Source organism: Schistocerca nitens, chromosome 2 (genome assembly GCF_023898315.1).
Source record: "Schistocerca nitens isolate TAMUIC-IGC-003100 chromosome 2, iqSchNite1.1, whole genome shotgun sequence".
Classification (NCBI taxonomy): Eukaryota; Metazoa; Arthropoda; class Insecta; order Orthoptera; family Acrididae; genus Schistocerca; species Schistocerca nitens.
In genome coordinates, this window is record NC_064615.1 from 554,141,197 (window position 1) to 554,168,520 (window position 27,324).

The window sequence follows — 27,324 nt, forward strand, 5'->3', positions numbered from 1 at the left end:
TCTTGTCAAAACATTTTGTAGTTGGTTTTTTATCTTCTGATGACTTAACAAGACGATAAATGAGAGCATCATCTGCAAACAATATATGAGGGCTGATCTCATTGTCTCCTAAATCTTTTAAATGTATTGGTAAAATCAGGGGGCCTATAATACTTCCCTCGAGAACGCCAGATATCACTTCCGTTTTGCTCAGTAACTTTCCGTCGGTTACTACGAACCGTGATCTTTCTGACAGGAAATCACAAATCCAGTCGCACAACTGAGACGATACCCCGTAGGAACGCAATTTGATTAGAAGTCGCTTGTGAGGAACGGTGTCAAAAGCCTTCTGGAAACCTACAAATATGGAATCAGTCTGAGACTCCCTGTCGACAGCACTCGTTATTTCGTGCAAATAAACAGCTAGTTGTGTTTGACAAAAGCGATGTTTTCTGAATCATAGTAGCGTGTTTGTCAGTAAATCGTTATCTTCGAGGTGATTCCTAACGTTCGAACCCAGAAATTTTTCTTGTGTTCCAAAATCCTACTGCATGTCGACGTTAGAAATATGGGTCTGTAATGCAGCGAATTACTCCAATTTCCTGAGTATTGGTGTGGCCTCAGCAACTTTCCAATCTTTAAGTACTGATCTTTCGTCGAGCGGTTGTATGAGGGAGTGCCGAAAACCAATGCCTCCGAATTTTTTATGTGAAAACTCTGTAAAACATGGTGTGTTTTCTACAGAACTGTTTGTCAGGCTCCCACCCATGCACTACCAACCATCAATTAAAAGAATATATAGCTTCTTAACGGGAGTCAGAGCGCTCATGCACCGCCTGCTGTGCCACCGCCACCGTCCCTGGTGCTGCCCCCAACGTCACCGCCACCACCGCTGCCTCCGACGTGTCCAAACGACTGTCTTGGTATGGAGCCATGGTTGACAGTTGTAGACTAGCAGCTTATTGGGGCCTATAATTGACCACTGGAGCCTGTATACGGCGGTTCATATACACTGAAGCGCCAGGGAAACTGGTATAGGCATGCGTATTCAAATACAGATACGTAAACAGGCAGAATACGGCACAGCGGTCGGCAACGCCTATATAAGACGACAAGTATCTGGCGCAGTTGTTAGATCGGTTACTGCTGCTACAATAGCAGGTTATCAAGATTTAAGTGAGTTTGAACATGGTGTTGTAGTCAGCGCACGAGCGATGGAACACAGCATCTCCGAGGCAGTGGAGAAGTGGGGATTTTCCCGTACGACCAATTTGCGAATATACCGTGAATATCAGGAATCCGGCAAAACATCAAATCTCCGACATCGCTGCGGCTGGAAAAAGGTCCTGCAAAAACGGGACCAACGACGAATGAAGAGAATTGTTCAACGGGACAGAAGTGCAACCTTTCCGCAAATTGCTGCAGATTTCAAAGCTGGGCCATCAAGCGTCAGCATGCGAACCATTGAACGAAACATCATCGATATGAGCTTCGGAGCCGAAGGTCCGCTCGTATACCCTTGATGACTGCACGACACAAAGCTTTACGTCTCGCATGGGACAGTCAAGATCGACATTGGACTGTTGATGACTGGAAACATGTTGCCTGGTCGAACAAGTCTCGTCACAAATTGTATCGAGCGGATGGACGTGTACGAATACGAAGAAAACCTCATGAATCCATGGACCCAGCATGTCAGCGGAGGACTGTTCAAACTGGTGGATGCTCTGTAATGGTGTGGGTCGTGTGTAGTTGGAGTGGTATGGGACCCCTGATAGGCCTGCGTGTCACATACGTAAGCATCCTGTCTAATCACCTGCATCCATTCATGTCCATTGTGCATTCCGACGGACTTGGGCAATTCCAGCAGGACAATGCGACACCCCACAAGTCCAGAATTGCTACAGAGTGTCTCCAGGAACGCTCTTCTGAGTTTAAACACTTCCGCTGGCCACCAAACTCCCCAGACATGAACATTATTGAGCATATCTGAGATGCCTTGCAACGTGCTGCTCAGAAGCGATCTCCATCCCCTCGTACTCTTACGGATTTATGAACAGCCCTGCAGGATTCATGGAGTCAAATCCCTCCAGCACTACTTCAGACATTGTCGAGTCCATGCCACGTTGTGCTGCGGCTCTTCTGCGTGTTCGCGGGGGCCCTACACGATATCAGGCAGATGTACCAGTTTCTTTGGCTCTTCGGTAATGGTGCAGCGAGGCTCAAGTGTATCTCATTTTAATAATTGTTGTGGCTTAGTTGGTAGCGTCTCACGTACTTCCTAAACTACTGTGTTTACAAACTATATTATTATTGTTTTAAAAATATACTTTGAGTAGAAAAAAATCATTTATTATTATTATTTTCCATTTTACAACGAACACAGTACAGTTTAATGGAAGGAGGCCCGCCAGTCTCGCATCGTGCATTCACATCATAATATTTAAAGAAGGGCTCAAACACACAATATTTATCGGTCCATACCAGGTCTGCGACATACAAATAAAATGCCTCCGCTGTACAGAGATCTATATAATGGATGTAAGAGTACAGGTTATGGACGCATGGTTGATTGGTTGGTTTGGGGGAGGAGACCATCAGATTAGGGAAGGAAGGGGAAGGAGATTGGCCGTGCCCTTTCAAAGGAACCATTTCGACATTTGCCTGGAGTGATTTAGGGAAATCACGGAAAATTTAAATCAGGATGGCCGGACGCGGGTTTGAACCGTTGACCTCCCGCAATGCAAGTCCAGTGTGCTAACCATTGGGCCACCTCGCTCGGTGTGGACGCATGGTTGACGACGTATGGAGGTTTGCATCTGGCTGTGTGTCGCACTTGGATAGCCTAATGGTAAGGCGACTGTTCGCAATAAGCAGGAAATCCGGGTTCGAGTCCCGGTCCGGCACAAATTTTCATTGTCTTCATACCATTCTACAGCTGATGGTTCCCAGTATTTCATAACGGCTGCTGTCGCTCCAGTGTCTGTACCTTCGGACATGCATGCATACATAATGGATGTACGCATGCAGGTTGTAGACACATGGTTGACGACATAAGGAAGTTTTGGGATGACTGTGAAACATGTTCGGGGAGCGTAGTGGTAAGGCGACTGCTCGTGATAAATGGAATTCCGGGTTCGAGTCCTCGTACAGCACAATTTTTTATTGCCGTCATTCCATTATATAGCTGATGGTTGTCCATATTTGCAGCTGTGAATACGTTTCATGTACCTCTTAGACTGTATTCCCCCAGTATTTGAGAGAGAGAGAGAGAGAGAGAGAGAGCACTTAGCACTCGATGTGACGTTTTAATTTATTACTCCTTTACTACTAATTCTGTCCGCGACACGTTTTGCAGACGGTATAAACAAATTGCCGCAACGCAACACTGAATGTACTTGCAAAAAGTATATCATTGTACGACTGTTAGTTCAGGAGATATGACTTCATGCATAATGAAGCGCCTGAAAAATTAGCTTTTGCTTATATTCTTGATTCACCCTAGACCACTCTGGGCACAACAAGGGGACCATTGTACGTAGTTCATCGGAGCTTCAGAGAACATATTTTATTCGCAGAGCGGTCTTTGTGATCGAAACGTAGTTCATCAGACTTTCAGAAGACATGTTTTACTGGGAGAGTGCTCCTTGCGATGGAACCTGCCGATGTGCACCGTGATGGATGTTGGAGTAAATGATCCGTAACTGAGGGTACAACTTACGGGATGAGGACGCGATCAATGGACACCGGCTATTTTGAGTAGTGAGTAAACGGGGCGCGTTATTTTTACGGCTCGCCTTTTCTCGCAAGCGGATCTCCTCAGGAGTAGCTTTTCCGCGCACATGTTATCTACAGAGCCGCACGACATTCCTTTTTAAAATACACCACAGTAGGTCATTATCAATTCCATGGTTGTGTCGACAGACACTCCCACGTGCCGTTTCATTTAGCATATTGTAAAGCTAGCTAGCGCTCTCTCTCTCTCTCTCTCTCTCATATATATATAACACACACACACACACACACACACACACACACGGAATGTGTGTTATATATATATATATATATATATATATATATATATATATATGAGAGAGCGCTAGCTAGCTTTAGAATATGGTGTGTGTGTGTGTGTATGTGTGTGTGTGTGTGTGTGTGTGTGAATGAATGAATGAATGATGAAGCAATTTGTGATGCATCACAAGTGCTACCCACAACTCCTTCTTGGATACGAAAGCTAACTATCCACAGGAGGGTAGACACTTGCAACAAAACATACTCCTCTCCATTGTGGCACTTGCTTTACCTGCACACAGCAATCCCATTTAAAATCAGACAAGTTCAGATGTGTGCTTTATACTTACTGTTTGTGAATCACTTGACTGCTGGACTCCTTACTTCTGAACTGGCACAAATGGACAACTTCAGATTGTTAATGCTTTATGTCTAACCAATCTAATAATAATACCGTCCACGGCCTTATATAGTTACTGTTGTGTTGTGCTGTCTATTAATCCATTTGTTTTGTTTTGAAGTGAGTAATGAACAAATTCCTGGATGACTGCAGGTACTGTCTACAACTTGGAGAAGACATTTTCTTGACATATTTAGCATTTGTTACATATATGTCTCAATTTTATCATCAGAAATGCACAGGACAAAGCACAACATACATCTGTAGCGGGGGAGGGGGTGGGGGGGGGGTGACTATGTGAGGAACCTGTAATCTGCACCAGATTAATGCTACTAATTGAGAAAAAGTAATTGTTGATAACTTATGTAATTTGTGGTGTCACCGCCAGACACCACACTTGCTAGGTGGTAGCCTTTAAATCGGCCGCGGTCCGTTAGTATACGTCGGACCCGCGTGTCGCCACTGTCAGTGATAGCAGACCGAGCGCCACCACACGGCAGGTCTAGAGAGACGTCCTGGCACTCGCCCCAGTTGTACAGCCGACTTTGCAAGGAAAGGTTCACTGACAAATACGCTCTCATTTGCCGAGATGATAGTTAGCATAGCCTTCAGCTACATTTGCTACGACCTAGCAAGGCGCCGTATTCAATTGATAATTAATATTATGAAGCATGTACCGTAACGAGAGATGTTCTACAAATGTGGATTATAGTTTAGTATTACAAGATTTTCGTACTTTATTGCAATTCTCAAGACATTGTCCTGTTCCAGACCTCACGCCAATCTGCGTGAGCTGAACGCGTGCCTTTCGGCCACTTCCGAGTGGCGTGGCTGTCTTGCTACGCCACTACATAATTAATATTAGTCATACAAAACTGTGATAGTAGAAATGATCTTTTGAAAATAATTTAGTTCCATGAGTGAAACAGAATCGAATCATTTAGTTTTTACTCCTCAGAAAATTTCATTTTACTCCTCAGAAGGTAATTACCCCCAGGTTAGGAACCACTGCTCTATGTTAAGTATTTTTTGGTGTTGCAATTTTGTTTCTGTTACGGTATTTGTGTTTATTTATTACATAGATATTCAGACTATTAAAAAGTGTAACACAAAGAATTCTAATGTGGAAACTCTGTTTTACAACATAAATTATGCGTATGGTGCTTCATTCTGTACATCTGATAACATGAGCAGAAGGGGGGGGGGGGGGAGCTGCTCTGTACAAATACGAGTAATAACAAGATAATGAATTTGAGCACCTGAAGATGATGAAATTAAAAATCTGAAGGGGGATCTTCAGGATCAGGAATACACTGTGCCTTCTAATACAAACAATGATTTGTGACATTCCATTCATATTTTATGGATGCAAGTCAGTCTCGGCTCCAACAATACCTAGCTAGAATGGATGAAATTAACTTCTTGTTTTATTTCCGCAAGCACAGACATATTGAAATATAAGAAAATGTCATAAGGGAAGGATTAAAAATCAGGGTGAAAGGATATCAGTGATAAGATTCGCTGATGACATTGCTATCCTGTGTGAAATTGAAGAAGTATTACAGAACATAGTGAATAGGATGAATGGTAGAATGAGTACAGAAGATAGATTGAGAGTAAATCAAAGAAAGACGAAAGCAATGAGAAGTAGCATAAATGAGAACAACAAGAAACTTAACATCAGACTTGGGGATCGCAAAACAGGACAAAATTAAGGAATTCTACTACCTCGGTAGCAAAAGGACCAAAGAGGACATAAAAAGTAGGCTATCACTGACAAAAAGGGCATTCCTGGCCAATAGAAATCTACTGGTATGAAACGTTGGTCTCAATTTTAGGAAGAACTTTCTGTGAACGTATGTTTGGAACACAGCATTGTATGGTAGTGAAACATGGACTGAATGGGGAGGTTCTCCCTTTTTTTTAGTTCCTTTCATTATTCTGAAAATTAAATTTGCATGCAGTATCTTCCATCAGTTTTCAAAGCCACTCGTAAATTTATTTGGTGAGCCAGCTGTGTGTTTAATGAGCCACGGTATGGACATTGTAACTTAACAACTGATTCACATTTTACAAATTGCAAAGCACAACCCTGTTCTCTTATATTATTATTATTATTATTATTATTTTAATTCCATAAACATTAGTGGAATTTTCTTACCACATGTCGTTATTTATGTGAAAACCATATCAATGGTCTAGAGGTCAGCTTTGTTTGCTTCAAAGATGAACATCTTGGGTTCGATGCTCACCTTGGATTTTTTTTTTTTGGGAAGGAAAGATCCGGAACAGGGTTCACTCAGCCTTATACAGCCAAATGAGAAACTGTGCCGTAAATAAGCATTGAAATTGATAAGTAAGCCAGTAACATCACCTCTCTACAGAAATCAGATCTCCATTGATCTGTGGTGCTATGTTCATATTGGCAAACACACTGCAGACACTTCCTCCCATGACAAGCATTAAGCAGTACAAACCTGCCTCATCACCTCATATGCATAAAAATTTCTTGGAGTGATGTCATCTCTAGGATTCCCCCCTGCGGGTCCGGGGTAAGAATAGGCCCGAGGTATTCCTGCCTGTCGTAAGAGGCGACTAAAAGGAGTCCCTCCCCCTCAAGGGGGTAGTTAGCGCCTGCGTCCGGAGACGGACGGTTCCACGACCTCTATTTGCGGTCATTTTGCTTTTTCACTTCTCGTTTCTTCCTTCCTTTGGTTGGTTCCTTTCTTTGCTCTTCTCCACCTCACTGTCTTCCTTACTCTTTCCCCTGCATAATCTCCTTGCCTTCTCATTGCCTTCTTCTCCTTGCCTTCTCATTGCCTTCTTCTCCTTGCCTTCTCATTGCCTTCTTCTCCTTGCCTTCTCATTGCCTTCTCCTTGCCTTCTCATTGCCTTCTTCTCCTTGCCTTCTCTGGTCTCCGCCTCGGCGTTTGAGACACTGTCCTCTCTCTCTCTCTCTCTCTCTCTCTCTCTCTCTCTCTCTCTCTCCCCTCTCTCTCCTTTTTCCTCTTCTTCCTTCCTCCCTGTGCGCGCCTGAAGGCCGACCCACGCGTTCGCACGCGTAGCCGGTGACGGGGTAACGCGTAATTCCCCGCCCTGGGTAGACATGTAAGGCACGCGCGTACCCCCTGGTAAAGGCCAGGCCCGGGGAGGGGTGGTTGCCTGAGCTGATACCTTCTGACCATGCCGATTGGTCCCTCCGTCTGTTTCTCGGGAGGTGTGACCTGAGGTGTAAACATTCACCTAAGGCGGGAGTGCCCTCTGAGAGGGTCCCCACAAGGAAGGAGCGCGCCATCGGAGATGCTGGCAATCATGGGGGATTCCTCCGCAATGGATTTCACTCCATCTCTCTCGACTTCTGCCCAAAAACGGAAACGTGACCAGCTACCAGTGACAAAAGTACTACCGCCTGCCCCACAGTTCCTCGTCGTTTCTCGATCTGAGGACGGAAAGGATTTTTCCTCTGTCAACCCTTTCGTTATCCAGAAGGGCGTCGATGCCATAGCCGGATCTGTCAAATCTTGTACCAGGTTGCGTAACGGTACCTTATTACTCGAAACTGAGAGCGCCTTTCAGGCACAAAAACTGCTTCGGGCCACACTCCTGTACACATTCCCTGTCCGGGTGGAGGCTCACCGAACTTTGAATTCGTCTCGTGGTGTGGTCTATACTAGATCCCTCGACGGCTTGACTGACGAGGAGATTCAATCTTTCCTCGCTGAGCAGGGCGTGACGGCTGTCCATAGGGTCATGAAAAAGGTCAACAATGACCTTGTACCGACCCGGACACTTTTCTTGACCTTCGATAGTGTTCAGCTGCCATCGCGCATCAAAGCGGGCTACGAGGTTATTTCTGTTCGCCCCTATGTCCCGACACCTACGCGCTGCTACCAGTGTCAGCGTTTTAATCACACTCGCCAGTCTTGTTCCAATGCGGCTAAATGTGTCACTTGTGGCAGGGATGCCCATGAGGGTGACTGTCCACCTCCGTCTCCTCGTTGTGTGAACTGTCAGGGTGACCTTGCCGCATCCTCCCGCGACTGTCCTGTCTGTAAGGAAGAACGCTGTATCCAAGAAATTCGGGTCAAAGAGAAAGTGTCCACCTCGGCTGCTCGCAAGCTATTGGCTAGTAGGAAGCCCACGCTGCTCCCAGCGGGGAAATACAGTACTGTCCTCGCCTCTCCTCAGACTACCAGGGAGGTGGCAACCCAGACATGCGACCTGACCTTCAGCACCACGGTCGTCCGTTCGGCCAGTGCTAAGATCGCGCGGTCGACGTCTCCTCTTCCTCCAATCACCCCACAGACACCAGCCCCTTCATCAGCTTCTGCTAAGACGAAGACCCAGAAGTCAGATGCACGGGCCTTCAAGAAGGAACCGTCCCGTGCAGACTTCCTACGTACCTCGACCTCCCAGCCTTCGACCGGTACTTCCACCAATCGACCTTCCAAGAAGGCTAATAGGAAGCACAGTTCTCCTTCTCCGCCACGGCGCATTTCTTCTCCTGCGCCACCCAGCGGTTGCCGCCCCAGGCCGTCATCCGTTTCGCCTGGCCGCACCGCTGGTAGCCGAACATCTGGCCGTTCACCGGCGGAGGAAGCTCCCCCTCCCGGCCATCTTCCCAAGATGGCCGACGAACCTATAGACCCAATGGACGATGACTGTCCGCCTACTGATAGTGGCGGCAGTGCTCGCTCGAAGCCAGGCCCTCAGCGGCCTTCGAGGTGACCCCTTCTTTCATCTTCCCTTTTTTTTTTTCCTTACGATGGCACTTATTCACTGGAATATTCGCAGCATTCGCTCCAACCGAGAGGACTTGAAGTTGCTGCTCCGCTTGCACCGTCTGCTCGTCGTAGCCCTCCAGGAAACAAAGCTACGCCCATGCGATCAAATTGCCTTGGCACACTACACCTCTGTGCGTTTTGACCTACCCCCTGTGGTAGGTATCCCAGCTCATGGAGGGGTTATGTTGCTGGTCCGGGATGATATTTACTACGATCCCATCACGTTGCACACCGGCCTGCAGGCAGTTGCCATCCGCATTACTCTCCCCACTTTTACATTTTCCATTTGTACCGTTTACACTCCATCGTCGTCTGCCGTTACCAGGGCAGACATGATGCAACTTATTGCTCAGCTACCTGCACCATTTTTGTTAACTGGAGACTTCAATGCCCACCATCCCCTTTGGGGCTCTCCAGCATCCTGCCCGAGGGGCTCCCTGTTAGCAGACCTTTTCAACCAGCTCAATCTTGTCTGCCTCAATACTGGCGCCCCTACTTTTCTTTCGGACACATCTCACACCTATTCCCATTTAGATCTCTCTATATGTACTCCCCAACTTGCACGCCGGTTCGAGTGGTATGCACTTTCTGATACATATTCGAGTGACCACTTCCCGTGTGTTATCCATCTCCTGCAGCATACCCCCTCTCCGTGCTCATCTAGTTGGAACATCTCCAAAGCAGACTGGGGGCTCTTCTCTTCCAGGGCGACCTTTCAGGATCAAACATTCCCAAGCTGCGATAGTCAGGTCGCACACCTCACGGAAGTCATTCTCACTGCTGCTGAATATTCCATCCCTCACCCTACTTCTTCTCCACGTCGCGTACCGGTCCCCTGGTGGACCGCAGCATGTAGAGACGCTTTACGTGCTCGTCGACGTGCTTTACGCACCTTTAAACGCCACCCTACAGTGGCGAATTGTATCAATTATAAACGATTACGTGCACAGTGTCGTCGTATTATTAAAGAAAGCAAGAAAGCCAGCTGGGCTGCTTTCACAAGCACCTTCAACAGTTTTACTCCTTCTTCTGTTGTCTGGGGTAGCCTGCGCCGGCTATCTGGCACTAAGGTCCACTCACCAGTTTCTGGCTTGACTGTCGCGAATGACGTCCTTGTGGCCCCTGAGGATGTCTCCAATGCCTTCGGCCGCTTTTTCGCAGAGGTTTCGAGCTCCGCTCATTACCACCCTGCCTTCCTCCCCCGCAAACAGGCAGAGGAGGCTAGGCCACCTAACTTCCGCTCCTCGAATCGTGAAAGTTATAATGCCCCATTCACCATGCGGGAACTCGAAAACGCACTTGGCCGATCACGGTCCTCCGCTCCAGGGCCTGATTCTATTCATATTCAGATGCTGAAGAACCTTTCTCCTGCGGGTAAAGGTTTCCTTCTTCGTACTTATAATCGCATCTGGATTGAGGGACATGTTCCCGCATGCTGGCGCGAGTCTATTGTTGTCCCGATTCCTAAGCCGGGGAAGGACAAGCACTTGCCTTCCAGTTATCGACCCATCTCGCTTACCAGCTGTGTCTGTAAAGTGATGGAGCGAATGGTTAACTCTCGATTGGTTTGGCTGCTCGAGTCTCGACGCCTCCTTACCAATGTACAATGTGGATTTCGTAGGCGCCGGTCTGCTGTTGACCATCTGGTTACCTTGTCGACCTTCATTATGAATAACTTCTTGCGGAAGCGCCCGACCGCGGCTGTGTTCTTTGATTTGGAGAAGGCTTACGACACCTGTTGGAGGGCGGGCATTCTCCGCACCATGCATACATGGGGCCTTCGCGGTCGCCTCCCTCTTTTTATTCGTTCCTTTTTAATGGATCGACAGTTCAGGGTACGTGTGGGTTCTGTCCTATCAGACACCTTTCGCCAGGAGAATGGGGTGCCACAGGGCTCAGTTTTGAGCGTCGCTCTCTTCGCCATAGCGATCAATCCAATAATGGATTGCCTCCCAGCTGATGTATCAGGCTCCCTTTTCGTGGACGATTTTACCATCCATTGCAGCGCGCAGCGTACGTGTTTCCTGGAGCGCTGTCTTCAGCGTTCTCTTGACTGTCTTTACTCCTGGAGTGTCGCCAATGGCTTCCGTTTTTCTGCCGAGAAGACGGTCTGTATTAACTTCTGGCGCTATAAAGAGTTTCTCCCACCGTCTTTACGACTCGGTCCCGTTGCTCTTCCATTCGTGGAGACAACAAAATTTTTAGGTCTTACATTTGACAGGAAACTTAGTTGGTCTCCACATGTGTCTTATTTGGCTGCCCGTTGTACCCGTTCTCTCAATGTCCTCTGTGTTCTCAGTGGTATGTCGTGGGGAGCGGATCGAACCGTCCTACTTCGCCTATATCGGTCGATCGTCCGCTCCAAGCTGGATTATGGGAGCTTCGTATACTCCTCTGCACGGCCGTCCATCTTACGCCGCCTCAACTCCATACAACATCGGGGTTTACGACTTGCGATCGGAGCGTTTTATACTAGTCCCGTCGAGAGTCTTCATGCTGACGGTGGTGAGTTGCCACTCACCTACCGGCGCGATATACTGCTTTGTCGGTATGCCTGTCGGCTACTGGCAATGCCCGACCACCCGTCTTATCGTTCCTTTTTTGATGACTCTCTCGACAGTCAATACGGGTTGTATGTCTCCGCCCTGCTACCCCCTGGAGTTCGCTTTCGTCGCCTCCTTCAACACCTTAATTTTTCACTCCCTGCCACCTTTCGAGTGGGCGAGAGCCACACGCCACCTTGGCTGCAGGCTCAGGTTCGCGTCCACCTTGACCTCTGCTCGCTCCCGAAGGAGGTTACCCCCGGTTCAGTCTACCACTCACGTTTTGTCGAACTTCGTTCGAAGTTCATTAATATGACCTTCATTTATACAGATGGCTCTAAGACCAATGACAGTGTCGGGTGTTCTTTTATTGTCGGGGCACAAAGTTTCCAATATCGGCTCCATGGCCATTGTTCGGTCTTCACAGCTGAGCTCTTTGCCCTCTACCAGGCTGTCCTTTACATCTGCCGCCACCGACATTCTGCATATGTCATCTGCTCCGATTCCCTGAGCGCTATCCAGAGCCTCGGTGATCCGTACCCGGTTCACCCTTTCGTGCACTGGATCCAACGCTCTCTTCAGCAGCTGGTGGACGTCAGTTCTCCGGTTAGCTTTATGTGGGTTCCTGGCCATGTCGGAATCCCTGGGAACGAAGCTGCAGATGCCGCGGCCAAGGCTGCGGTCCTCCAGCCTCGGACAGCTTCTTGTTGTGTCCCTTCGTCAGATTGTAGCAGGGTAATTTGTCGGCGCATTTTATCGCTGTGGCATGCCGATTGGGCTGCACTTCCAGACAACAAGCTTCGGGCCTTGAAAGCTATTCCCGTGGCTTGGACGTCCTCCTCACGCCCTTCTCGGCGGGAGGAGGTAGTTTTGGCCCGGTTGCGAATTGGCCACTGCCGGTTCAGCCATCGCCACCTGCTGACGGCTGCGCCGGCGCCGTTCTGCCCATGTGGGCAATTGCTGACGGTCCGCCACATTTTAACGTCGTGTCCGGATTTCAACACCCTGCGTCTCGATCTTGGCCTGCCATGTACTGTAGAAGCCATTTTAGCGGATGACCCACGAGCAGCTGCTCGCGTTCTTCATTTTATCAATTTGACAACCCTCTCAAAGGACATTTGATTATGCTGTTTTCTTTTTTAATCCTATGCCTGTCAGTATGTCTTTCATCGTGTTTTCCGTTTCGTTGCTGTTTTAAACTTGTGACTCGCGGTGCATTCCTAGTCTGGGCGCTAATGACCGTTGACGTTGTGCGCCCAAAAAAAAAAAAAAAAAAAAAAAAAAAAAAAAAAAAAAACTCTAGGATTCTTTTTTTGTTCAACCAAGTTATTAATCCTGTATTGTACATAAAATGGAGTCAGTGACTTGGCTGAACACTAAAAAGAACACCAATAAGTGTATGGAGCCTTCTGCATGTGGTACTCAATGGAATCACTATTTCTTCTAGTGGGTGCTGCAACAGCAGATCATTGTTGCGGCAAGATTGTACACTACTACTACTACTGCTGCTGCTGCTGCTTCTTCTTATACAGGACAGCAGCATCAGTTTCCTTTCTGTTTCTAACTTGATTTTACAGAAGTAAAATGTTTGGACCAGCACCTATTTAGGCTGTGTATAACAGATACTGGCCATCTGAGCAATGTGTTCCTTGTCTTCAATATGTGAGAAGAATAGGGTAGCTTGTGTTGCAGATTTTTATTGCTGGTGTAATTACTGGCAAACTTTACTGACATTTGGCCAACATTTTGTGTGCTGATTAAAGCAGACTGTTTCAAAATAGATTTTTTTCATCCAGATCTTTATCAAAAAGCGAAATGGAACTTAGAAAGTTTATAATTCTGGATACATCAAACTTTTACCACACACTTCATACACTGCCCATCACAGTAATGTTACCACCTGTCAGAAGCCTTAATAGTAGTCTTTTGCAGTTTGGACACGCAGGAACAGTGTCAGTGAGGGTCTGGAATTCACTGACAGTGATGTGGAGCCATATTAACTACAGTGCTGTGGCCAGCTGTACTAGGTTTTTCGCTTGAGGATCCGTGGCATAAACAGTCCAGTTGAAGTGGGCTAACAGATTCTCAATTGGGTTTTGTAGACAGGGGAATATGGAAAATTCATCATGGTCCTCTTTGAGCCACATGCATATTCTGTAAGCTGTGTGACACATTGCATTGTGCTGCTTGTAGGTGCCATTGTGCTCAGAACAAACAATAACAAAATGCATGGGTGGACATCATCCCCTAATATAGATTCATACTTGTGTTGAGCCATTGTGCCTTCCATAAAGATGAAGTCACCCAGGTAATTCCATGAAAACATTCCTCAAACCGTAGCAGTCTCTCCTGGTTTTGGGGTGTTTGCTTCAGATGTGTTCCACCATTACACGCCAATGGACATCTGTCTGATAGAGCATAAAATGTGTTTCATCTGAGAGGGCCACCAGTCACCACTCAGTGGATGCCCAGTTACTGTATTAGCATGCAAATTCCAGCCTTCGTCACTGATGAACACCAGTCAGCATGGGTGCATGAACTAGGCATCTGCTTCTGAAGCCCATTGGCAGCAATGTTCAGTGAACTGTCATTGAGGAGACAATTTTTGTAGCCCTCGGTTCATCTGGGTGGTCAGTTGCTCAACAGTTGCATGTGTATTCGCCTGTACACATCTCCACAGCATTCATTCACCGTTATCATTTAGGGGCCACAGTTGCCTCAGTGCCGGGTTTGGATAGCACCATTTCACCATTATGTTATACCTTAACCACAGTGGCACAAACTGTTTACAAACTTGGTGGTTTTGGAAATGTTTCCTCCATTGGCCTGAAAGTCAATGATCATGCTCTTTTGCACATCAGATAAATAGCTCTGTTTCTGCATTACAACAATTACCGAACTGTTTCCACATTTCTCTCCAGTGTTTGTAACTGTGATGATTCCTCTAATTTTCTTCTGTTATTGTTCCGGAACACTAATGTCGCATGTGTTGTTCAAATGTTAAAAATTGCATCAAATTTATGTTTCTAGTGCTTTGAAAATGCAGCACAGTCATGTTCACACAATCCTTAAAAGTTTAATTTTTTATTCAAAACTGCCAGTGGTTAATTTTCCTCCATCAAAATAAGTGTTGTGGTGTGGGGCATCTGACAGCACAGGACCTGTAGCATGTGCTATATGAATAAATTAGCTTTGGCTATTAGTTCATGATTATGGATCAAGCTGTTAGCACAATAATTACTAATATTTTTCTTAATGTGTATAATGGCTTCTTAGATATACTTATTGAAGTATCCATCATGGGGACACAGGGAAAACAGTGATCAAGTTTTAACAAGTTTATTGACAACAAAATATGCCTGCTTTGATGGTAAGAACAAAAGGCACATGAAACACATCTCACTAGGTATTGTTACAGTGGCTTGACAAAGTTGCTATCTAAAAGTTGCATGACTTTTTCTAGTATATTTCCTATTAGGTCCAACACTGACGCAAAAACTCTGTCCTTAATGCAGTCTAAATCCACAGAGGAAATAATGATGAAAGTAAGAACAGCAGAGTTTGTCCTAGGATGGACTTTGAGAGCATACTGAGACGATGAGGTGACCAGCACCGGCCTGGAGGCCAGGAGAGGCTCTTGAAGCCGAAAGAACTGGATCATGCAGTCCATGCACTGGCCTTTATAGCTATCAATGGCAGAATATTCATGATACTATTTTCTCATCACATGTTGTGCAGATGTGAATAGGTCCCTCAGAAGTGGTGGCTTCTACCAGCATCGTACTGCTGCCTAGTGTCCATTCCTGACTAAACATGGAAAACTTGTGATACTGAGGCATGCAGGGGCCATGTAGATAGTAAGCATGCCCAAGGTGCTTGAGGTGTTGCTGTTCCATTTTGCATAGATCTCCAATATAGTACTTGTGGTTAGGACAAACAACTCTTTAAACAGTTTTTTTCATATGTGTAATGATTGGTTTTAGTTCTTATATTGCCAAATTCTCTGAATAAAAAGTTGTATCCATATTTTGTACATTCGTCCCAGACACTGTTTACATCTACATCTACATGGTTACTCTGCAATTCACACTTAAGGGCCTGGCAGAGAGTTCATCGAACCAATTTCATACTACTGCTCTACCATTCCACTCTTGAATGGCGCATGGGGAAAAGGAACACCTAAATCTTTCCGTTCGAGCTCTGATTTCTATGATGATCATTTCTCCCTACATAGGTGGGTGTCAACAAAATATTTACTCGTTCAGAAGAGAAAGTTGGTGATTGAAATTTTGTAAATAGATGTCGCTGCAAAGAAAACCACCTTTGTTTCAGTGACTGCCACCCCAACTCGCGTATCATATCAGTGACACTCTCATCCCTATTGTGCGATAACATGAAACAAGTTGCCCTTCTTTGCACTTTTTCAATGTCCTCCATCAATCCTACCTGGTAAGGATCCCATACCGCACAGCAATATTCCAGCAGAGGATGGACAAGTGTAATGTAGGCTGTCTCTTTAGTAGGTTTGTCGCATCTTCTAAGTGTTCTGCCAACAAATCGCAGTCTTTGTTTCACCTTCCCCACAATATTATGTATGTGGTCTTTCCAATTTAAGTTGCTCATAACTGTAATTCCTAGGTATTTAGTCAAATTGACAGCCCTTAGATTTGTGTGATTTATCACTACGAACTGTGACCTCTCTGAGAGGAAATCACGAATCCAGTCACACAACTGACACAATACTCCATATGCACACACTTTGATTAATAGTTGCTTGTGAGGAACGGTATCAAAAGCCTTCTGGAAATCTAGGAATATGGACTTGATCTGAGATCCCCTGTCGACAGCACTCATTACTTCATGGGAATAAAAAGCTAGCTGTGTTGCACAAGAACGATATTTTCTGAATCCGTGTTGGCTATGTATCAATAAGTCATTTTCTTCAAGGTGATTCATAATGTTAGAGTACAGTATATGCTCCAAAATCCTACTGCAAATTGAGGTCATTGATATGGTTCTGTAATTCTGTGGGTTACTCCTATTTCCCTTCTTGAATATTGGTGTGACCTGTGCTACTTTCCAGTCTTTAGGAACATACCTTTTGTCAAGTGAGCATTTGTTTATGATTGCTAAGAAATGCACTATTATGTCTGCATACTTTGAGAGGAACCTGATTGATATACCATCTGGACCGGAAGACTTGCCTTTCTTAAGTTGTTTGAGTTGTTTCGCAACACTTAAGATAACTACTTTTATGTCACTCATGCTAACAGCTGTTCTGGTTTCGAATTCTGGAATATTTACTTCATCTTCTTTCCTGAAGAAATTACAGAAAACTGTATTTAGTAACTCCGCTTTAGTGGCACCATCATCGGTAACATTTCCATTGCTACTGTGCAGTGACAGTATTGACTGTTTTTTGCCACTGGTGTACTTTACATAAGACCAGAATCTCTTTCTGTTTTCTACCATATTTTGAGACAATACTTCAGTGTGGAAATTATTAAAAGCATCTCACATTGATGTCTACGCTAAATTTGGAGCTTCCGTGAAACTTAGCCAGTCTTGGGGATTTTGCGTTCATCTGAATTTGACATATAAAGATGAGGGCTGAGTGTATGCAGGGTATTTCTGTAAGAGTGTGCAAAAATGTAACAGGTCCTAAAGAATGCTCCACTGAACAATTTGAGGTAGGGAACATGGGGTCAGTGAAGCCAGCTTAAGGAGATATGGAAATAAACTTGTCTAATGCTTTGTCTAGCATTACTGTTTTCCAGCTTATTTACAACTAACATGCATACAATTTTACATTTACTGTGCTGTTTATTTACATATACATTCTTTTTTTCCTATAAGGAGGATGTGCCTGATCACTAGGACATCATGATACAGGTTTCGTTTACTGTACTTTTCCGTAAGGTGGTTCTGTTGTATCGTATTTACATTGTCCCATGACATAACGTACTATGAATCAATGACAGATCCATTCATTACCCACTGCTATCAGAGATGTAAAGTACAAATTGATGGAGCAGAATCAGTACATTTTTGCAGAACTCGCTGACATGCATCTTGTGTGTGGGGAAGTACTCTCTGCTGAAAGGCTATACATGGAACAATTTCTTAACATTCATTATCCGTCAAGACAAGTATTTATGTCTCTTGATTGACAAGTGCAGGAGACTAGTTTATTGGAAAGAAGAAAAGAGAGACCTGGCAACATAAGGACCTGTTGCACACCTTATTCTGAGGAGATGATGGAATGTATTGCAGTAGACCCCACTAGAAGTACTCATCATACCGCACATTAAATGGGCACTGCGCATACTAGCATGTGGTGAGTACTCCATGAACAACTGCATCTATATCACCTACAACAAGTCCATGCAATGCTTGTGATGACTTTGCACAAAGAGTCACATTGTGTCAGTGGTTGCTCCAACTGTGTATTGATTGACAAGATTTCCTCCAAATCATGCTGTTCACTGATGAGGCCTTATTTGATCCGATGGTATTTCAAACAGCAGGATAGCGATGTGTTGAATGAGGAAAACTGTAACACTGTAGTAGAGTCACACCATCAAGTATGTTTCGCTGTGAATATCAGGACTGGTATTGTAGGTTACAATTTCATTGGGCCATATTCTGTACCCGGCCATCTGAATGGCCACCTGTACTTGAGGTTCTACCTGAGTTGTTGGAGAAGGTACTCTTCGCTGTTTGTGAGAGGACATGGATACAACATTATGGTGCATTGTCTCACTTCACTGTGGATGTCCGCAACCATCTCAACACTGTATTTCCTGGTCACTGGATCGGAAGGGGAGGACTTATTCCATGGCCTGTGAGGTCACCTGACCTGAATCCCCTTGATTATTTTTCATAGAAAATAATGGGTATATTTAAAATCACTTGTGATTGAGATCCCAATGGGTATGGAGATAGAATTAGTTGCCAGAATAGTAGCTGCCTTTGATGTAATTTGAAACAGACCAGGGATATTTGACAGGGTGCATCAGAATCTTGTTTGCCAATGTCACACTTGCATTGAGGTTGATAGCCAAGGGTTTCAGCACATTTTGTAAGATACAGTACAAATGGTACATTCATTGTATCAGTGATGGTATTTGCAGTTAACTGTAACTAACATAAATAAAAAAGTACACAAGAATTTGAATTTATTCATATTATCTCCTTAAGTTGGCTTCTTTGAGCCCAGGTTCCCTACCTCAGATTGTTCGGTGGAGCATCCTCTATTCCCCGTTAAATTTTTGCATACTCTTACAGAAACACCCTGTAAATGGATCGTATGTATCTACAGACTACTTGCTGTTATACTCTGAATACAGGAATGTAAGGGCATAATATACTGATGACATTCTCTTTTACTGGAGTTATTGTGTGCTTATTCCATTTCAACTGTCACTTAGTATTCATCCCCAAAAAGTTTGTCAGTGTATTTTTCCCTATTTTGAAGTTTATGCGTTTAGTTATCTGTTAGTTCATTACTGGATTATTGCATGTTGACCAATTGTAAACATCCTTAAGGGTTCTATTTGCCTTCTCTGCTAGGACTTTAGAAGTTTTATGTGTGATTATAGTGTTGCTATCATCAAGGGAATTTTCACTACATGTCTAAATCATTACATGGAAGGTCACTGCTATACTCTGAATTTGCCAGTTTTGATACATTTGTTCTTTTTAGTGTAAGATTACTACAGACTTTCTTTCATTTTCTCATGAAACAAAATCGATTATTTTACTGTCTCTGCATTTGTAAGCAGATGCCATTTGGCCTTTCTTTCCATTTATTGCCTTCTTTAGAGAACATAGCAGTCTGCTTCAATCTACACAGAGGCGACAATTAAATCATGAAATACTTCCTAATACTGTGTTGGACATCCTTTTGCCTGGCATAGTGCAGCAGCTTGACATGACATGGACTTGAACAATTTTTTGGAAGTCCCCTGCAGAAATATTGAGCCATACTGCCTTTCTAGCTGTCCATAATTGCAGAAGTGTTGCCGGTGCAGTATTTTGCATACAAAGTCACCTCTCAACTATCTCCCATAAATGTCCAATGGAATTAATGTTGGGTGATCTGGGTGGCCAAATCATTTGCCTGAATTGTCCAGAATATTTTTCAAACCAATTGTGAACAGTTGTGGCCCAGTGACATTGTGCATAGTCATGCATAACAATTCCTTCATTCTTTGGGAACATGAAGTCCATGAATGTCTGCAAATGGTCTCCAAGTAGCTGAACATAACCATTTCCAGTCAGTGATCAGAGGACCCAGTCCATTCCATGTAAATGAAGCCCACACCATTATGGAGCCACCACCAGCGTGCACAGTGCCTTGCTGACAGCTTGGGTCCATGGCTTTGTGTGGTCTGCATCACACTTTTATCAGCTCTTACCAACTGAAATTGGGAATCATCTGATCAGGCCATGGTTTTCCGGATGTAGGGTCCATACAATATGGTCACAAGCCCAGGAGAGGCGCTGCGGGTGATGTTATGCTGTTAGCAAAGGCACTCACATCGGTCATCTGCAGCCATAGCCCATTAATGCCAAATTTCACCACACTGTCCTAATGGATGTGTTTATCGTATGTCCCACATTGATTTCTGCTGTTATTTCACACAGTGTTGCCCTTCTGTTAGCACTGAAAACTCTACGCTAACACCACTGTCCCAGTTGTTAAGTGAAGACTGTCGGGTACTGTGTTATCCATGATGAGAGGTAATGCCTGAAATTTGTTTTTCTCACAACACTCTTGACACTGTGGTCCTCAGAATATTGAATTCCCTAACGATCTCCGAAACGGAATGTCCCATGTGTCTAACACCAACTGCCATTCTGTGTTCAAAGTCTGTTGATTTACGTCACATGACTATAATCACATTGTAAACCTTTTCACATGAATCACCTGAGCACGTATGACAGCTCTGCTAATGCATTGCCCTTTTATACCTTGTGTGTGCAAACTACCACCATATGTGTATGTACAGATCGCCATCCCATGATGTTTGTCACCTCAGTGCAAGTTATTACTTTCTGAAAAACACACACACACACACACACACACACACACACACACACACACACACACACACACACACACACACACACACACACACAGAGAGAGAGAGAGAGAGAGAGAGAGAGAGAGAGAGAGAGATTTTTAAAATGCTTTATGTCATTGATATCAACATGGTGTTATTCAGTGTATTTAAAACAGTTTATCATTTCTCTCTTCATCAGTTACATACCCCTTGGACTTAACTAAAACCAGGCTGCAAATACAAGGGGAAAAGGCGGCAGCGGCAGCAGCAGCAGGAAACGGAAACTTAAATGTAAGTGACTATATGCAATATTTTAGAATGTACAGTATACTGCTACATTTATTTATAGGTTTCCTTTGAGGTTTAAAAATGTAGATTATGTTGCATATGCTTGGAATGTTCACTAAAGAGAAATCACCTAGAATAGTATGCAAGTCCATAAAATATGTATATTTTAACAGAAAGAAAATATAGGAGACTTGAGATCTGCATATTTATGTCCAATCCTCTCATAAGATATGTTTGATGTATGAAATTGTTAAACTATTTGTAGAAATTCTGGCGTTCAGATTTTTAAAAAAAATTAATAGAGTTCAGCAATCTTCTTGCCATGATTGTGAAAACATTTCCGCTGCAGCAGTTCTTTCATTGCACAAAAGCCTGAATAGTCAGCATGTGCTATTTCTTGAGATTATGCCATATTACGTGAGCTTGCCTAGTGGCATGCTTGCCACTAGATTTTGTCAATACTAAGAGGAAAATTTACATCACCCATGTCAGCATAATTTTTCCAGTTTCAGAGTAACATACTTTCCTTCATTATTAAAGGTGAGCCAATCCATTTCCATTACTAACTTCTCTCTTTCATTGCCAAGTTTTAATGTTAAAACAAGCATTTATTGATTGCAAGATGCTGAAAAACTCCATTTTGCTATTTTACCATTCCCATAATTGGCTTCACACATTTGTTTTATTTCTCTTTCTGAGCAAGAGACTCCTTAAGGACCATTTCAGACCAATACTTTTATGCTTGAAATTAATTCATGGAATTCAACATGACTGTAATATGTATAGATGTACTACCGAAAGTGACAAGTGAAAATTTGTACCAGGCGAGGACTCGAACCCGAATTTCCTGCTTGTTGCAAGTGGTCGCCTTACCACTTAGGCTATCCAAACATTCTCCATGGACTGAGCCAAACTCCTGTATGTCACACAGCTATCCATTTCTTCCCATAGATTATTAATGAAGATAAATTAATACAAGTTTTTAGATTTTTACAATTTCTTGAAATTTTCCAAAAAAAATATCTGAATATCAAGATTCAGGTTTAGCTCTGTTAGTTGTGTGGCAAGTAGCAATATTTGTTATGAAGCTGCATGAGAAGTAATAATGAACTGTTGATAGGTTTCAGTATTTAATGTAAAAATATTTTCCGTGAAAAATACAAATGAAATTGAATACATATTAATACATATTAATAATAGGTTAAACAGGGGCTCTGTAGTGTTTCTGAGGATGAAGTAGCTTTTTCAGTGCAACAGCTTCCTTACTAATTTACTCAACTAAATCTAGATGGCAAAAGTGCAAATAGCATTAAGTAGTATAGTGATAGATTATTGTTAACAGACCAATACAGGTGAAGTTTCTTTTATGTCACTGTCAGGGCTGGTTGAAGAACATTCTCCCAGACAAGCTACATATCATTTGTCTCTCTGATACCTTACTCACTCATTCAGACATTATTTCTCTTTCCTTATTCTCTTGATAAAACCTTTAAAAATAAGTCTAAATCGAGTGACTGTGGAAACAGATTTTTCTTTTAAAATGCGTACTTCTTCTTCTTCTTCTTCTGCTTTTACGGCCTCATTGGACCACTTCAGTCAATCATTTCTGGTCCTCTTCTTTGGTATTTTCCCCTTCCGAGTGGCCCAGTATCTCTTCATTCGTTCCGATGCTTTTCGTCGTTCCTCATCTGTAAATACCCTTTTCATTGTATGTCGTTTGTCAATTTTTGGTTTAAATCTTATTTCTGTGTCCCTCAACTTCTTTAAATTTGGCGTTTTGTTCTGCAAATCATCCAGGGTTATTTCCAGTTCTTCCATATCCCCTCTTATTTCCTTAAGCCATCCTCCTTGTTGTTTCAACTTCCAGAGTTTCTCAATAATTTTCCTTGATAATCTGGTTTCTGGTGTCCTCAGAATGTGACCACAAAAAGAGATCCTTTTCTTTCGTATAGTATCAGTGATGGGCTCCAGTTCTCTGTATACCACTTCATTTGGAACTATCCGCCATTGCCCAGCTTTTTGATATTTCTTATTTATGCATGTTCTAGCAATTCTTCTCTCTACTTTTAAAATTTTGTCAATTCTGTTTTTCTGGGTGACTTTAAAAAGAGTTTCACTTCCGTATGTAACCTCTGGTTGAACCACCGTCTTGTAATGTTTTAATTTTGTTTTAATTGATAGACATTTTTTATTGTACGTAGACCACGTTAGTTTTTGAGCTTTTATCATTTTATTAGTTCTTGCTCGCCATGCAGGTTTCTCGTCCAATTTATGTGTTATAATTTCACCCAGGTATTTAAATTGTTTCACTATTTTAATTTCCCTATTATTCACTGTGATGTGATCTATTACAAGTGGATCCGTTACCATTATTTCAGTCTTTTCAAATGATATTTGGAGTCCTAATTTTTGTGCTATATTTTGTAAGCTTGTTATTTGTTTCGTGGCTTCCTGAATATTATTAGCTAGTAATGCTAGGTCATCAGCAAATCCCAAGCAATTTAGGTTTATTTTATCTTTCTTAGTCCCAATTTTAATATTCATAGGATTTTCCTTGTACCATTCTCTCATTACATATTCAAGAGCACAATTGAATAGCAATGGTGATAAACAATCTCCCTGTCTCAACCCTGTTTTAATCGTAAATGGTTCAGATATTTCTCCTCTAAATTTTACTTTGGATTTGGTGTTTGTTAAGGTTAACTGTATCATTTTTATTAATTTAGGATGAAGTCCAAAATTCCTTAATATTTTCATCATTGAACTATGGATGCAATCATACGCCTTTTTGAAATCTACAAAGGTTATGACTAGTTGTTTTTGCCTTCTTTTGTAGACATCCATAACTAACTTCAGGGTGATTATCTGTTCTGGGCAGCTTCTCCAGGATCTAAAGAGAAGCTGCGTACTATATAGATATTCCTCTGCAACAAATAGATTTCTGAACCTTATTCCAATGATAAATATTAAAATTATAAAAAATCATTTTCTTTTAAAGAAATTCCTTAGCGCCATAAAAGCTTTGTATTATTATACCTTGAAACTGGGCACCTATTAAATGGAATGGAAAGAATGAGTACATGAAATTTCTGATACTTTTTTAGTTTACCAATAGAAAATTTTAATTCTATAGTTTATTCATTGATTCACTATTGACTGAAAAAAGGAGGTCAGAAACATGACATGACAGTGCTGAATCATTCACCACAAGGTTTAACAAATGAGACTCACACGCAAACAAAATGCTGGAGGATTAGTGTCTTTAATTATTTTTTGAACTGACATATTTTCCCATTCATATCTGAACTGTTATATTCTTGGTCTCACATATTTTTCAAACGAATCTGCTATCTTATCAACTCATTTAAGAGAATTGTGATTAAACATTCACCACTAGTTTCTGTAATTAGATTAAATGTTCTTGGATAATTAATTTTTCATAAGGCTCTACCCGGACAAAACAAATGGCCATTGACATTTGTTCTGTGAGATTCACATCAGGAGTACAATCTAATCTAAATGGTAATCCTTAATAAGTGTTGATAACAGAATGATGAATTCATTTCGCATGACTTTACTGAGATACTGAACATTTGTTTCATGAGACAGTACTCATCTATTTTCTTTACAGAGAATATCTGTTCTTCCTAGCAATGCAGACTCCTGTGCCCACAGGAACTGTTTTTGGCACATCAGCCTTTTAATATGAAGGACATTCAATAAGTAATGTAACATACATTTTTTCTTGGCCATTTGGATTTAAAAAAATTGTGATTTTGTTTGCGACATCCTTGAACATTCCTGTGTCATCTCATATATTCCCAGTGACTCCAAGTAGATGGCATTGTTATAAGCAGTCTTCATAATGGAATCTGCAACTACAGTGCATTCCAAGCAAAAAGCAGATATGGAATAAGATGAAAGAAGGAAAATGTACACCAATTTGCTTGCTCATTATGAAGCCGATGCTGATCATTTCTTGCCAAACAGTGTCACTGGCAATGAAATATGGATTCACTACTTTGAGACTGAAACAAACTGGCAGACCATGGAATGTCAACACACATGTCCTTTGAGAAGCAGTTCAAAACAGCACACTCAGGTGTAAAGTTATGGCTACAATCTCCTGGGACTCAAAAGGGATCATTCTGTTCGATGTCGTCCGTCATGGTCAAATGACCAACTATGAATTCTATTGTGAGACTCATAGGAAATTGGAAAAACAATTACAATGTGTTCATGGTCACAAAAATGCAAACAATTTCCACTTCTCCATGATAACCCAAGGCCACACACCAAGCCAGCACAAAAGGAGATCAAAAGAGCACAAAACTTCGGTGGGCTGTTCTTCCACATCGGTCCTACAGCGCAGATCTCGCAACATCAAACTTCCATCTCTTTGACCCACTGAAGAATGGATTCCATGGGGAGCACTGTCACAATGATGAGAAAATTGTTGCTGCACATGAGCTTGGTTGAGATGGTTGCTTGTAGAATGGTGCATAAAGGCACATGGGCTCTTACATTACGGTGGATGAAGGCTACAGAACTGAACAGAAACTACACTGATAAATAACCGAAGAACTGGGGAACAATTTAGTGTGTTTAAATCATAAATAAAACCACCCTGCTTTGACAAAAAAGGGGTTTTGTGAATTATTGAATGACACTCATACTTCATATTGGTGTTGAGTCTCAGGCTGAATGAGTCTCTGATTTGCGTCACCAAGCATTTGTCAGGACATAAATGCAAGCATAACTCTCAACATGTTAGTATGCATTAATATGGTTTGAATTTTTTGTGTTGGACTAGAATTCCAGATATGTTTTTCAAGTCTGTAAGCCCTAACATATCTGCAGGTGAGATAGTATCGGCATTAAAAAGTTTCTAATAAAAGGAATCAAATTTTTTTAAACAGAATAAATGAGCCATTCTTTGTGGATCTCTCTTTTGTTAGACAATTTTCATTTGTAGTTTGCAAGAGTAAATCTTCTCCTTCTTTTATTAACAGGGAAGTAACATCAGTTATTTGGCTATGGCTCTTTGTACAAGAGCATGATGCGTGTTATTAGTTGTTTTATCTTATCATTACCCACAGTCAGCAAATCAGTTAAAAACGTTTGAGGAAAATGGCCATTCCTGCAATCAAAATTCAGTTTTAAAAGTATTAAATAAACTGATAAGGTGTTCTTATCCCTACTGTACAGGTGAAAAGTTGATAATCATGCACAACTGGAAAGTGTGGGAGCAAGAAAATCAGGAAGTCTGTACTTTTTGATCCTTCTAGATATGGCTATGCTATGACATGTCTTGAAAAAAAAATTCAAGCCCAATTAGATGGAAACTTAATCAAAATGTTTACATTTCAAATACATTTATACTAACTAGGACTATATTTGATGCTGAACTCAATTGAAGCTTGTAAGCATATATTCAGAATTATCTCACAAATGACTTGTTTGCAGGGTCATTTTTACTAGAGGGTATTGTATTTGCTTCTGTCATTGTATACCTCCAATCATGTCAGTTTTTGCTGCTAATTATGATACACACTGTAAATCTTGCACTTATGCATCTGTGGTGCTCCTTTCAGCTTGGCTCCCTAAGCAGCTGCTTGTGTTACTTGGCCCTTAAAGTGCCCATGGTCTTTGTCTTTCATTATTATATACCTTGATTCATTCCATATCCTTGAAGGTTCTCTTTCTCAGCAGGATCTGTGGAACATGATGAATGGACGGATGGATGGAAGGAAGCTAGATAGCTAGATAAACAAATTTAGAAAATATAGCACTTTGATTAAAGATGTCTCAATTGTTTTCTTTAAAAAAAAATAATATTTGATACCTATGTGCTTGAATATGGGGACTGACACTGTGCTTGCATCATGCAAGACATATTCTGGTATTTACACTACTTGTAGCAAATGGGCAAGCTTTATAAATGCCCCTCATAAACAATTATGTCAGAATAATATGACCCTAGCTTCAGAAGGATTTTTTCAGATTTACCAGTCACATCCACCAAATATAACAGGATGTACATCCAGAAATGGAATATTACATAAATCTTGCTGCTTGAAACTCAAATTTCTGGTGATACATTCAATGCAAACATAATTAAGAATTAAAATTCGCCCACAAAGGAAACAGCATTTGATCCTTTGGCTGTTTAATGTGTGTTTTTTGTGAGTGTTATGTGTCTTGGCAATTGCAATGATTAAAATTCCAAGATTAGTTATAGTACATTT

The 27,324-nt window shown here is 42.4% G+C and overlaps 1 protein-coding gene across 1 annotated transcript in view; it reads left to right on the top strand.

Annotated features, from left to right (window-relative positions):
- Positions 1 to 27,324, top strand: part of LOC126236577 (mitochondrial uncoupling protein 4) — a 437,887-nt gene that overhangs the window by 215,335 nt on the left and 195,228 nt on the right. Inside the window, exon 3 of the mRNA XM_049945990.1 lies at positions 20,988 to 21,079. Within this exon, the coding sequence (XP_049801947.1) occupies positions 20,988 to 21,079 (92 nt within the window). The remainder of the gene's footprint in view (positions 1 to 20,987; positions 21,080 to 27,324) is intronic.